Raw genomic sequence first — 14,176 nt, 5'->3', positions numbered from 1 at the left:
CTTTATAAAATATACTTTTTACTTACTTTGACTTTTTAAGTGTACTTAAGTGTGTTAAGAAATAGTCATGAACGTGTATTCTATCTGTATTTCATTTCATTAATATTATATTATAGTTTTTAATATATTATAAATTTGTATTATAATTATATATATATATATATATATATATAATATACTTGAAGCACTACACGGGCACATTTACTGCAATTAAGAACAAGTTATTTTTCACAAAGGGATATAGATAGATTTAGAAAAATCATCCATTCAGAAAGCAGCGGCTGGGAATCAGTGGGTTGACTGATGTCCAATGGGATTTCTACAGGATGTGTTTTCCGATTCCCATTACGTCAGACATGCACACATTAGTCAGTAAAAATGCTGTTTGAAAGCCTCCATGCTAGATCAAATGAGACATTCCTCATCATTTGCAGCGTATCAGGGTAACTAGCTTACTTAAGCTAAGGTGGACTACAGTTCTCTCTCTAATAAATACAATACAAACATATATGTATATATGTGTGTGTGTGTGTGTGTGTGTGTGTGTGTGTGTGTGTGTGTGTGTGTGTGTGTGTGTGTGTGTGTGTGTATATATATATATATATATATATATATATATATATATATACAGCGGGGGAAATAAGTATTTGACACATCAGCATTTTTATCAGTAAGGGGATTTCTAAGTGGACTATTGTCACAACATTTTCACCGGATGTAGCCATCAAGCCAAATATTGAATTCATACAAAGAAATCAGAACATTTAAGTATACAAGCTGAGTCATAATAAATAAAGTTAAATGACACAGGGAATAAGTGTTGAACACATGAAGATTACAAGGTGCAAAATGGCATAGAAAGCCAGGAGATTGCCTGAAATCTGTCAGTATTGAGAGAGAAATCCTGCCCCCCCCTATCAGTACTAATTGATATCAGCTGATATAGTCCTAATTACCCATGTATGGGTAATTACCCATAGTTACCCATGAGACACACAGGAAAGACTTCATGATGGGTAAAAGCAAAGAACTGTCTCAAGATCTTTGTAATCTTATCATTGAAAAGCATTTTGATGGGAATGGTTATATGCGCATTTCCAGAATACTGATTGTTCCGGTGAGCATTGTGGGGGCCATTATCCGGAAAGGGAAAGAGCATCAGTTCACCATAAACCGGCCACGATCAGGTGCTCCACGTAAGATCCCTGTCCGAGGAGTCCAAAGAATAATCAGGCTCTTCTCCAAGAGCCAAGAACCACTCGTGCAGAACTTCAGGAAGACCTTGCATCAGCAGGTGCTGTTGTTTCAAAGAGAACTATAAGCAATTCACTGAACCGCCATGCCATCCATGCAAACTCACCACGCAAGGCTCCATTGCTGAACAAAAAGCATGTTGATGCTCGGTTAAAGTTTGTGAAAGAGCATTTGGGGAAGCCTGTGGATTATTGGGAGACTATAGTTTGGTCAGATGAAAGCAAAATTGAACTTTTTCTCAGTCATTCTACACACCATGTTTGGAGAAGAAATGGTACTGCCCACCACCCCAAGAACACCATACCAATAGTTAAGTTTGGGGGTGGAAGCATCATGGTTTGGGGCTGCTTTTCAGCAAGGGGTACCGGCAGACTTCATATTATTAAAGTTGCTTGAATGGCCCAGTCAATCACCTGACATAAATCCCATAGAACATCTATGGAGAGAACTGAAGATTGAAGTTCAAGAAGCCCAAGGAACCGCCAAGATTTAAAGACCATTTGTGTGGAAGAATAGGCCAGAATCACTCCTGAGCAATGCAGACGACTGGTCTCTCTATACAAGAGGCATCTAGAAACTGTAATCACCAACAAAGGCTTTTCTACAAAGTATTAAATAAAGTGTGTTCAATACTTATTCTGTGTCATTTCCCTTTATTTATTATGACTCAACTTGTATACTTAAATGTTCTGATTTCTTTGTATGAATTCAATAATTGGCTTGATGGCTGCATCTAGTGAACATTTTGTGTCAATAGTCCACTTAGAAATCCCCTTACTGATAAAAATGCTGATGTGTCAAATACTTATTTCCCCCGCTGTGTATATGTATGTGTGTGCATATATTATGTACGTATATATAGCACACATAATACAACAGGTGTTGCCCAGTGTGCTTCACTTTGCTGATCTGACTGAGTGTGGAAGGTCATTCCACAGTTTAGGGCCGACTCGAGAAAATGCTCTGTCACCTTTGTTTAAAATTTGTTCTTACAGTCACAAGGAGATTTAGATTTTCCGAACTCAATGACCTGGATGGGATGTATACAGACAATTACTCAGAAAGTTATGATGGTGCCAAATTATGTAGCGCTTTAAAAACCAGAACAATAATATTGTAATGTACTCTATACTCGACTGGCAGCCAATTTAAGGATCTCAATAAAGGTGTAACATGATCCGTTCTCTTGGCTGATTTAATCAATCTGGCTGCAGCATTTTGTAGGTTTTGCGAGCATGCCGGGGTTTTTTTTCAATCCCAGCATGAGCATACAGTGCATTACAATAATCATTCTAGAGAGAAAACAACCACAGAAATAGCTCTCTCAAAATCTGTCAGAGATAGAAAAGGCTTGGTTTTTGCTAAGATTTTTTAAGTGAAAAAAAAAATTAGATTTAACTACAGACTTTATTTGTTTATCCATTTTTAGCTCAGAATCTGCTTTTAACCTTGTCAGAGATTGCAACTGCCAAGGGGGTCTCTTTTAGTCACTCGGACATCACACATGATAGAACAAAGCCCTTACTGTTAAACATTTACTGTTTAACTCTAATCACTCTCATGGCATAAACTGCCAAACAATAATAATAATAATACATTTAATTGTAATGCACGTTATATTAAACAAAATCTCAAAGTGCTCACAGAATTAAAACAATCAACAACAATAAATAAAATAAAATAAATAAAACTGAAAAATTAAGAGGTAACAAATCAATCAAAAACTCTGCTAAAAATGAGGGTTTTAAGACCACGCTTAAAAACACTTACACTCTGTGGGGTCCGCAGGTGGTCAGGGAGATCATTTCACAGACTAGGGGCTGCAGAGCAGAAGGCCCGATCTCCCATAGTACGGAGGAATGAGTCTTAATGATGTAGAGAATGACACTCCAACTAAATAAAAGACACAAGAGGAACTGCATCCCAGAGCTAGCAGGGCATGTTTTAAATCCCAATGCCTAGAAAAAACACAACTATAGATGTTATGTGGCTCCAGCAATTCCAAATAGCATGTTTAGCATTATCATTACCAATGCTTTATTATACTTCCTAAAAAATACAAATGTGAGTAGTAGCTTTCCCACACAATTGTAGCAATACATTTTGTGTGGGAAAGCTTCTACTCATTTTTATTTTTAGGAAGTGTTTTTTCTTCTATAAACTTTATTATTTATATACCATTATATTATTTATTAATATTTTGAATTAGCTTTTAAAGGGGGGGTGAAACACTCAGTTTCAGTCAGTGTCATGTCAATCTTGAGTACCTATAGAGTAGCATTGCATCCTGCATATCTCCGAAAAGTCTATATTTTTTAAATAATTATATAAGAAAGATGCGCTGTTCCGAGTCTTTCCGAAAAAAGCCGAGCGGGTAAATAGTGACGTGTGCGCCGCCGTGTTGAGTGCGTCGTAAAGCTGTGTCATCCCTAACAGCGGGAAAAACTTTATTCAAACTAAAAATATGGCTTTTAATCAGATACAGCCATACATCTATGATCCGGAATCAGACCCAGAGGCTGCAGTTAAACAGGAGCAGCAGCAAAAACGACTAGAGCAGGACGTCTCTATGTGGTACAAGTTATACACTAACTATATAATATGCTTAGCGACTTGTGTTATTTACATATTTATACTCGAATTATATCGTCGTATTTTTGTCTTTGAAGGTGTACATGTGGGAAGTGCAGTTGTGCACGTGTGTGTGTGTGTGTTTACGCGTGGTTTGTGTAGACAACACGGAATAGTAGCACATTTGAATGATGAAGCGCGCTTATTTAGTTCAACATATTTCCCCCCTCTTTGTGTATTGTTGTTTGGAGTGCTTTTACAATACACAAACATAAAGTTACACATATAGTGGCCAGCTAAACAAATGTACACGCACTACACATCGCATGCTCCATTGATCAATTTCTATATATAGTAATATATATAGTAACTATACGTGATCATGTTTGGGCTACTTGATGAGCATAGACACAGATATTTGAAGCAGTCTAACTCACCGCCCGCGGTTCTAACGTTGGGACTGCTCCATCCTTCAGCATTAGGCGATTGGAAAATCCGGCGTCAAGCTGGGCCTTGTTTATGAAACAGTCGGCACCGAAATGCAGCGAACAGATATAAACATTCGCGCAACTCAGTTGCTGATCCGGAAAAGCAAATTCCATCCACTGTTGCCTTACTGCGGGGTTTTGGGGGAATCTGTGCAGGACTGTCTTGGTCTGGCAACCAAAAACGCACTTTTTGATGTCATTGTTAATTGTGCACATTACCTGTGCAGCGCAGCCTACGAGCCAGCGCTTTGATGGGCATAGCCTGTTACTTTCGCTCTCTCCCTCTCTCTCTCTCACGCTCTTCCGGGATAGCGCTAACACCCACCCGAAGCAACGTGAAGCGGAGCTCGTTGACAGATTAAACTTTAGCTGTATCCGGTCGGCAAAACTCTGAACACATCATGCCTTTTTAAGAATGATTTCTGTGCCGTTCTTTTTTCAGAGAAAAGCTTAAGTCCAAGTCTTCCAGAGTCGCTGTCAAAGCTGATTCGAAAGACCGCCGTTCGCCAGCTTCTGTGTTTACTAGAAGCTCGCAAGCAGAACTCTGCCGTCACTATGTTAAGCCCCGCCCACCGACTCTATACACGATGTGATTGGCCTGACCAGAGTTTGGTTTTTACAGCTCAGAACTGTATTGAGAGTTGCTAGACAACACTCGTGGTAGATTATTATTGCTGCCGCTAGGGTGCGTCTAGATTTCTAGGCTAGGGTGGCGCTTCAGGTCAAAATGCCAATATCAACATCAACAACTTTTAAATGACAATATCCTGTTCGGACTACTGTTGTCAATAATATAAGTATTTGAAAGTAACACGATTTCTTAATGTCTAGTGACATATCGGGCATTTTATGATTCATTGAAATGCATTTCTTACATACAGTTCCTTTAAAAAGAATTTGTGTGTATGCACTTAATGGAAGAAAAAAAACAACCTTCGAGGTTGCAACCTTCCATTTATTTTTAAAATAAGGGAAAACAATGCAGTGGACCATGCTCTTTCTCCTGTTTTGTTGTTGCTGGAGGATACAAGGCACAAGCTGTAGAGACACAGCCTTCTTCTGGTGGGGAGTCCAAGCTTATTTTCATTTAAATATGTACATACACAAAAATAGCCTTTTTTTGCTTCTTCAACCCAAAAAGCCGCTATTTAGGCATGGTATAATAAATGATCTCTGTGGTATTTTGAGCTGAAACACACATTTTGAGGACACCTAAGACAATGGTTGCGTTTACATGCACTTGTAGTGACGTCAAAAATAATAATGTCGGTATCTGACGCAAAGTTTTTCAAATGTTACATCATTTGTTAAATAAAGCGTGCACTGTGGAGAATCACGGCTCATATTATCCTTAATGCAGTTCCAGATGCAGCGTTTTGACTAAACCTCTTCTACTTCTGCTGCATGAGAGGACAAAACATCTTTACAATTGTCTGGGTCTTAAAAGAGTCTGAGTTTGTGTCCTTTTTTTCATGCAGGTCGCTAGCTCGCTCTGTCTGGAATGCGTTTAAAGGTGCTCTGAGTTTGCGTTTTTGTCACCTATCACACATGCAAACTTCAGTAAGCCGACAGAAAGCAGGTTAATGCGATAACATGCCGCGCAAAATTGAGGTAAGAGGCAAAAAACTACGTGTACCGACTGGTTTATGATTACGCCGTTTATGATCTTACTCCGATAAAAGAAAACGGGTTACCGCGTTTACATGACCATGTTCATTGTCGGCTTATTGGGCATAATCGGCTTAAGAACGTGCATTTAAGCGCACCCATTGTCATTTATCCAGATCATGGGAACCCTTACTCTTTAAAAAAAAGAAAAAAAAACTGTTGAGGGAGTGAATTAATGTGAATTTAATATGAGAATTGGTTTATTTTAATGCTTGTTTTGTCTTGTTTAAATCATCCTGAGGTCCCCTGGTGGAACTCGACCCTCTGGTTGAGAACTTCTTCCCTACAGTATAGCTGTCAGACCAACTAGGTTCTGGTCCCTGACAAGAAAGCACCTTGAGCTTAGTTCAGGGTTTGAATGACAAGAATGTTGCTTTTTGTTAGTCAAGGCTTGGCAATTATATTTTTGATCTTGGTGGAAATTATTGTGGCTTTTCTCTCTCTCTCTCTCTCTCTCTCTCTCTCTCTCTCTCTCTCTCTCTCTCTCTCTCTCTCTCTCTCTCTCTCTCTCTCTCTCTCTCTCTCTCTCTCTCTCTCTCTCTCTCTCTCTCTCTCTCTCTCTCTCTCTCTCTCTCTCTCTCTCGTTCTCACTCTCACTCTCTCTCATTGTGTTTTCCATCAGGGTCATTGTCATTACAGTGGTTACATAGAGGATGTGGAGGGCTCTTCTGCAGCACTCAGCCTGTGCTCTGGGTTAAGGTGAGATCACAGAAGCTTTAAATGGATACGGTGAGGTTTTGATTCAGGCTGCATCACAAGTCAGATTCACAATCATACCAATTTTTTTGTGTGTCCTCGGAGTGAGCCCATAGAAGTGTGTGTCAATTTTGGTGGAAATATCTCATTTTGTTTTGGAGTTATAGACATTTATGTGAAAAAACACAATACAAAAATATTTCATATATCATGCTTGAATATTGGATTCATCAAGCCATTATGGTGACAAGGCCTTCAGGTTGATAGGATCTCCGCTGACATTCAGAGCTGCATTGTGGTCATGTCTAGGTACTGGTCCACCATATGACTGCGGTAACCTCAGTATAAACAGTATGAAGTTACATGTACATTGGTTGTTATTGGAGGGTTCCCAGTTCCGGTTGACCAATTATAGAATTTTGCAATAGATTGCAATAGATGTGAATGACAAGAATGAATTAAGCATTTAGTGCTTTGCAAGTAATTAGCAAGATTTAAAATTTATACTATGTAACCCTTGAGTAGTCTTCGGTCATTTCTGACTGGAGAAATTTACGTTAAGGCCACCAGTGTGACTCCCAAGTAAAGACTGAACAAGGCCCCTATTATGCTATTTTAAAGGGTTCTGATTTTGAAGTCTCCAGCAACAGGTTTACATTCATCAAAGGTAAAAAAATAAATAAACTTACATTTTTCACATATTTTACATTGCATATCACCACAATGTTCAATGATTGTCCAACGACTTGGTGGATGAATCAGTGTCTCTAAATCCCTCCTTTCTGTTTGCCTACTCTGCTCTGATTAGTCAGATGGCCCAGTCTGTTGTGATTTGTCTACCGCTTACAGTGCATATTTCGGAAACAAATGTCCATTACCAAAACTGGGCCCGTATTTATCAAACATCTTAGAATTACTCCCAAGAACACTACTAAGAATTGACTTAAGAGTAAAAAAATTCTTGGCTCAAAGCTGCGCTTTCCCAATCTCAATTTAAGTAAAGTGTAGGACTAAATCTTAAGTGTCAGTCTTAGATTTGATTCACGACACTTGGCTGTGCCACTAACGGGAATTTGGATGACGTCATAGGCAGGAACCAATCACTGAATAGATGACCTTATTCAAGAATATTCTCAGATAAATTTACATTAAATTGTGAAATTCCTAAGAAGAGTTTACATTCAACACACATTTGACAATAAAGAGCTTTCAAGAGAATACATTATAATATACACATTTGAAATGAAAGATAATCATGTTTTACACCATGTCTTAATTACAATTTTTAAACTGGTGTGCTGTTTTTTGTATATAATCAGCCACTATGGATTCCAAAAGAAAACCGAACTGGCAGGAGGAAGAAGCAATTGCTACTGCTTGCTGAATGAGTCAAACAGCGTTTTTTATTTATTTATTATAAAGCCCAACATTAACCAGCACTAAAAAAGATGATGCCTGCTCTGTCCAAACAATACTGTTTGATTAACTGTTTGTCATCAAACATTTCAAACACATTCTCCCTCTCTTGAAAGATTTGCACAAGTCTGTCTCCTCATTGCCATCGCAAGCCCCTACTGGCAACTCCTAACCACTTGAAAGACCTCTCGAGCTGTCTTAAATAACTGGGAGAAAGAAATTTGATAACTTGCTTTTATACTTAAGTTTAAAAGTAGGAGTAATTTTCATGTATTCTCAGCACTTAAAACAAAAATAGCACTTTGAGAGGCTTGATAAATACGGGCCCTAAACTCCAGCTCCGTTCAGGCTTCCTGTTCCTAAAGTTTAGCGATAGTACACACTGTAAAGACGATAACGATTACGTTGATTTTTACATCCATCCCAGCACGAGTCAGAATCAATAATGAAACAATAGAAGAACTAATTTTTCAACCCAAACCTTGAGCAGGACATTTCTCAGTGATGCTACTCAGTTTGAGGTAGTTATAATGAGATGTTGCAACTGTGTTTGTGTGTTTAATGTATTGTGGGAACTATATCATTAGCAGTGCATACGTTAGCCCAGCTGATGTAAACATTAACATTTACAAAACATCTTACTCCATCCTTTATCTTTACTCAAAGTAGTAAGATTGACAGACAATCTGCATTAATAGACACAGTTTTAGGTAATAGTGCAGCCCACAGCTGATTTACAGTAATATTTCAGTAAGACAGTAATAACGTAAGTTAGCCAGTTAGCCAGATAATATATTAAACACAATAAACACATTGTAGAGCACAGTGTCTACATGACATAATCCTATCCATTTTCCTCTGCAGTGTTCAACTGTTTAAATTAAGCTCAATTGTTGCGCAGCTACAGTGCCTTGCGAAAGTATTCGGGCCCCTTGAACTTTGCAACCTTTTGCCAAAATTCAGGCTTCAAACATAATGATATGAAACTGTATTTTTTGTGAAGAATCAACAACAAGTGGGACACAATCATGAAGTGGAACAAAATTTATTGGATATTTCAAACTTTTTTAACAAATCAAAAACTGAAAAATTGGGCGTGCAAAATTATTCGGCCCCCTTAAGTTAATACTTTGTAGCGCCACCTTTTGCTGCGATTACAGCTGTAAGTCGCTTGGGGTATGTCTCTATCAGTTTTGCACATAGAAAGACTGAAATTTTTGCCCATTCCTCCTTGCAGAACAGCTCAAGCTCAGTGAGGTTGGATGGAGAGTGTTTGTGAACAGCAGTTTTCCGTTCTTTCCACAGATTCTCGATTGGATTCAGGTCTGGACTTTGACTTGGCCATTCTAACACCTTGATATGTTTATTTTTGAACCATTCCATTGTAGATTTTGCTTTATGTTTTGGATCATTGTCTTGTTGGAATACAAATCTCCATCCCAGTCTCAGGTCTTTTGCATCAGGTTTTCTTCCAGAATGGTCCTGTATTTGGCTCCATCCATCTTCCCATCAATTTTAACCATCTTCCCTGTCCCTGCTGAAGAAAAGCAGGCCCAAACCATGAAGCTGCCACCACCATGTTTGACAGTGTGGATGGTGAGTTCAGGGTGATGACCTGTGTTGCTTTTACGCCAAACATAACGTTTTGCATTGTTGCCAAAAAGTTTATCTGACCAGAGCACCTTCTTCCACATGTTTGGTGTGTCTCCCAGGGGGCTTGTGGCAAACTTTAAACGACACTTTTTATGGATATCTTTTAGAAATGGCTTTCTTCTTGCCACTCTTCCATGAAAGGCCAGATTTGTGCAGTATACGACTGATTGATACGACAGAGTCTCCCACGGCTTTAAACTTCTCCACAACAGTATCTCGGACCTGCCTGGTGTGTTCCTTGTTCTTCATGATGCTCTCTGCACTTCAAACGGACCTCTGAGACTATCACAGTGCAGGTGCATTTATACAGAGACTTGATTACACACAATGTTATCAACATTGGATAATTCAGAGATCCTCACTGAACTTCTGGAGAGAGTTTGCTGCACTGAAAGTAAAGGGGCCGAATATTTTGCACGCCCAATTTTTCAGTTTTTGATTTGTTAAAAAAGTTTGAAATATCCAATACATTTCATTCCACTTCATAATTATGTCCCACTTGTTGTTGATTCTTTACAAAAAAATACAGCTTTATATCTTTGTTTGAAGCCTGAAATGTGGAAAAAGGTTGCAAAGTTGGGGCGGCAGTGGCTCAGTGGTTCATGTAGGTTGTCTACAAACCAGAAGGTTGGTGGTTCAATCCCCGGTTCCACCTGACCAAGTGTCGAAGTGTCCATGAGCAAGACACCTAACCTGGTGACGAGCTGGATGGAGCCTTACATGGCTGACATCGCCGTCGGTGTATGAATGGCTGAATGTGAGGCAAAAATGTAAAGCGCTTTGGATAAAAGCGCTATATAAATGCAGTCCATTTATGCAGTCCATTTACCAAAGTTCAAGGGGGCTGAATACTTTCGCAAGGCACTGTATATTTGATGTACCGTAAACTCTAGTGTGAAGGCGCAGAGAGAAAAAGAGAGAGAGAGCGCGCACAAGAGTCTTGTATACCATGCAGAATTTATGCGCTACGTGTGGGCGGAACTAATGCGCAAACGTCAGTCTCATTGGCTGGCGATCATCTATTATCGTCCCTATTTTGATTTCAGCAAATCAGTTTGACATGATTAATATTCACGAACCCAGCAGCTCCTCAATCCTTATTGTGTTGTATATTCTTATTTTAGTTAAAATTAGTAAACTTCTATCATTATATCATGCTTTATTATCATATTATAAGACTTGATTGACTAATGGTAAGAGTGTGCATAAAGCTGTGCTTTTTTACAAAGATAAGCTAATTTGGTGACATCATCTATACATGTCTGCCAAGTAAATTTACTTGACAGTGGCTTCTTATGCCAAGGTGTGCGTAGAGGGTTGAATGTCTAGAAAAGTCATGCAAAATATATTGTTTAGAAAGTGTGGGAATCCTATATATACCTTTACTTAGTCATTCCCACGGGACAATATTAAATCGACTCTTTCTAGCAGTTTTCCAGTTTTCCAAAGCTTTCTGCTTGTCAAAATCTGTTATGTTAATAAGTAAGTGAGTAACATGTATGTTCCTTAGGGGTGTTATCTACACCGAGGGCACCAGTTTTGGTATTGAACCTTTGGAAGGTTCCTCCAGTGACGAGCACTTGGTGTATCTTTTGGAGGATGTAGAGACAGAAACTCTCACCTGTGGAACGCCTCACTTTCATAACCATGATGATAAAGCTTCGCCAAGGCAACCTACAGACAGTCGTGTCCATAACATCACCTTTAGTCAAAGCAGCCATCTAATCAGGGTGAGTCATTCCAAATCCTAATAATGACACAAGCAATTGCACAAGCTTTAGAGCAGAGATAATTAAAAAGTGAATATTGGACTCCTGCAAAAAGAAAATGTCTGTGCATGTATGTTATAGTAGTGTACTTGTATATGATGGTAGAAATTTATTTACAAGTGTTTAAATGTTGTACACTTGTCAAAACGTTCAATGTTATAAAACATCAAATTGTGTTTTAAAATGAAAGTCTATTTTCACAGTAAGAAAGAAAAACAAAATCTGCATATATAGATTGCGACTCTTCTATTTTATTGCATCCTGTAGAAAAACATACACTGTTAACTTAAAGTAAAATATATAATAATAATAATAATAATAATAATAATAATAATAGATTTTAGGTTTAGTACACTGAAAAATAAATGGAAATTATTATGCTTGTCAAGTCAACTTTATTTATATATTGCTTTAGTTTCAAACAAAACAGTTTTACAGTGACAAACTGGAAAATAATGATCAACAAATCCTAGATTAGCTCTAAACTGATTTTAATTTAATCCTTGTTGGTGCAACCCACCTTAAATGTTTTAAATAATTTTAATTTGGCTTAATAACTGTTTAAATACATAAATTATTAAATGAGTTTAATTAAGTTATAAAGCAGGTCTGCAGAAACAATGGTCATCATCCAGCTCAGTTTTCATCCAATAGTGTCAGTGCAGTCAATTTAATGTTATTGCTGAATATTAAATGTCCCCAACTTGTCACGGCTGGGTTGCAAAGACAAGGTGAATGTATCTAATTGCAGCAGTTTAACTTGATTACAAGAAATTATTACAGAACAACCAAGCTTATCACAACAATAACAGACAATGAACAGAGCAGAAGCTCAAGCTTACACAGAGCTTAAAAAGACTGATCAAACTAATTAACAATATGAAACACATGTGTAACTGAATCAGTAACCAAGGCAACAGTAATTAACAGGCAGAAAAACTAGAACAAAGGAAACATGCACGAAACACAGAAAAACTCAAAACAGCCCTTACACAACTAGAGATGACAGTGGCAAGGAACCAAAACTCTATCAGGTGACAGAATGGAGAAAAAAACCTTGGAAGAAACCAGGCTCAGTCAGGGGGGCCACTTCTCCTCTGGTCAATGACCGAACAGTGCATGATTATGATTCAGGCAGCATCACAAGTCAGATTAAATCGGAAGATTCAGAATATCTGTCCAGTTCCATCTGATTGAAGATGATCAGATCAGACCAGAGACTTGCTTGTTGAGGGTCAGTGCCACTGGCTGCCAGGTCGATGAGGCCTTTACAGGGCAGAGTCTTGTTGACACAATATCTGTGGATACAGCCCGGATACAGCTGACAGTAAACACAGAGACTAATATTAGCATAGATGCTTTAGGGCCCGTTTCAACAATGATAATTATCATAAATGTTTCTTAAGCAGCACATCATTATATTAGAATGATTTCTGAAAGATCATGTAACACTGAAAACTGGAGTAACGATGCTGAAAATTCAGCTTTGACCACAGGAATAAATTACATTATTTAAAAAAAATCAAATAGACAAGTTATATTACATTTTATTTTACATAACAATATTGCACAATATTACAGCTCTTTTGTATTTTTAATAACATAAATGCAGCCCTGATGAGCAGAAGAGACTTAATTTTAAAACATTTTAAAAAAATGTACCAAACATTTGACTGATTGTAGGCTAATTAAAAATGGTTGACAACAATTCTGGATCGCTACAGGTTGGCCTGTATGTTTGGTACAATAGGGGCCCAACCTCATATTCATTCAGAGGGCCCAAAATTGTTAGCGGCCCCCCTGGGAGTTAATTCTAGGTATTATTAACTGCCCAGAATTTTGAAATCGCAATAGACATGATGGAGTATAATGTGTTTAGAGCTCACTCAAGTACTGGGGAGCTAAACAATTTAGTGCTTTGTAAGTAAAAAGCTAGTTTTAAAAATGTATACAAGTGCAGTGTTGACAGAACCGAGTTAATTTGGACTTCCTGGTTTCCTGCATTTTGGACCAGCTGGAGTTTGTTTTTTAAGCGTACAGGGCAACCACCCAGTAGCGCAGGGATCGGCAAGTATATTTGGCCACGGGCCCCCCTAAAAAAACTGCCTATATGATGGGCTGGAATATAGTCAAGGGATAATTTAAGAAATAAATTGATGAAAAATACAACTATAATTGGCTGACATACTGTTACAGTGTCTTTTTGTTTGCCTTTGGTAGTGAGCTGTCACTAATTTAACAGCTAATTTAGTGAGCTGTAAATTAAAAAAGCAGTAGTAACACGTAACCTAAGTATCTTCATTCACCAACTTGCTAAAACACGCATATGTGGGAGATGCGGAATGGATAAAATAAATCATAAAAGAGGACTTGAATAAGCCCATTAATGGCATGTTTGAGTCATATTTGTGATATTCTTAACAAAACTGTTTTATTTCCTCTTTTCATATTATAAATAATAAATGTGCATGTTATTTTGCTTGTTACAGAATGGAGCCTAAATTATTGTAATAATTATTTGAAATAAACTCATTGGAAATTATTCCTTGCATCCTCACGTACTAAACTGCATTTTTTTGTAATTGTTTGCGTGTTGGAGGTAAGCAATTATTACGTCACGTGCAGTGATGTTAACATTTAAGCTAGCTGGTGAGAGAAAAT

General features: G+C 38.0%; 1 protein-coding gene across 3 annotated transcripts in view; it reads left to right on the top strand.

Moving 5' to 3' along the window:
- Window positions 1-14,176, top strand: part of adam9a (ADAM metallopeptidase domain 9a) — a 66,803-nt gene that overhangs the window by 31,810 nt on the left and 20,817 nt on the right. For 2 of the 3 annotated variants that reach the window (XM_067413189.1, XM_067413188.1), the window contains exons 5-6: window positions 6,604-6,680; window positions 11,257-11,476. The exons of the other annotated variant lie outside the window; for it this stretch is intronic. In XM_067413189.1, the coding sequence (XP_067269290.1) occupies window positions 6,604-6,680; window positions 11,257-11,476 (297 nt within the window). The remainder of the gene's footprint in view (window positions 1-6,603; window positions 6,681-11,256; window positions 11,477-14,176) is intronic. 3 annotated transcript variants of the gene reach the window in all.

The sequence above is a fragment of the Pseudorasbora parva genome, chromosome 13 (assembly GCF_024679245.1).
Source record: "Pseudorasbora parva isolate DD20220531a chromosome 13, ASM2467924v1, whole genome shotgun sequence".
Classification (NCBI taxonomy): domain Eukaryota; kingdom Metazoa; phylum Chordata; class Actinopteri; order Cypriniformes; family Gobionidae; genus Pseudorasbora; species Pseudorasbora parva.
This window is presented reverse-complemented; position numbering and strand designations above follow the sequence as displayed.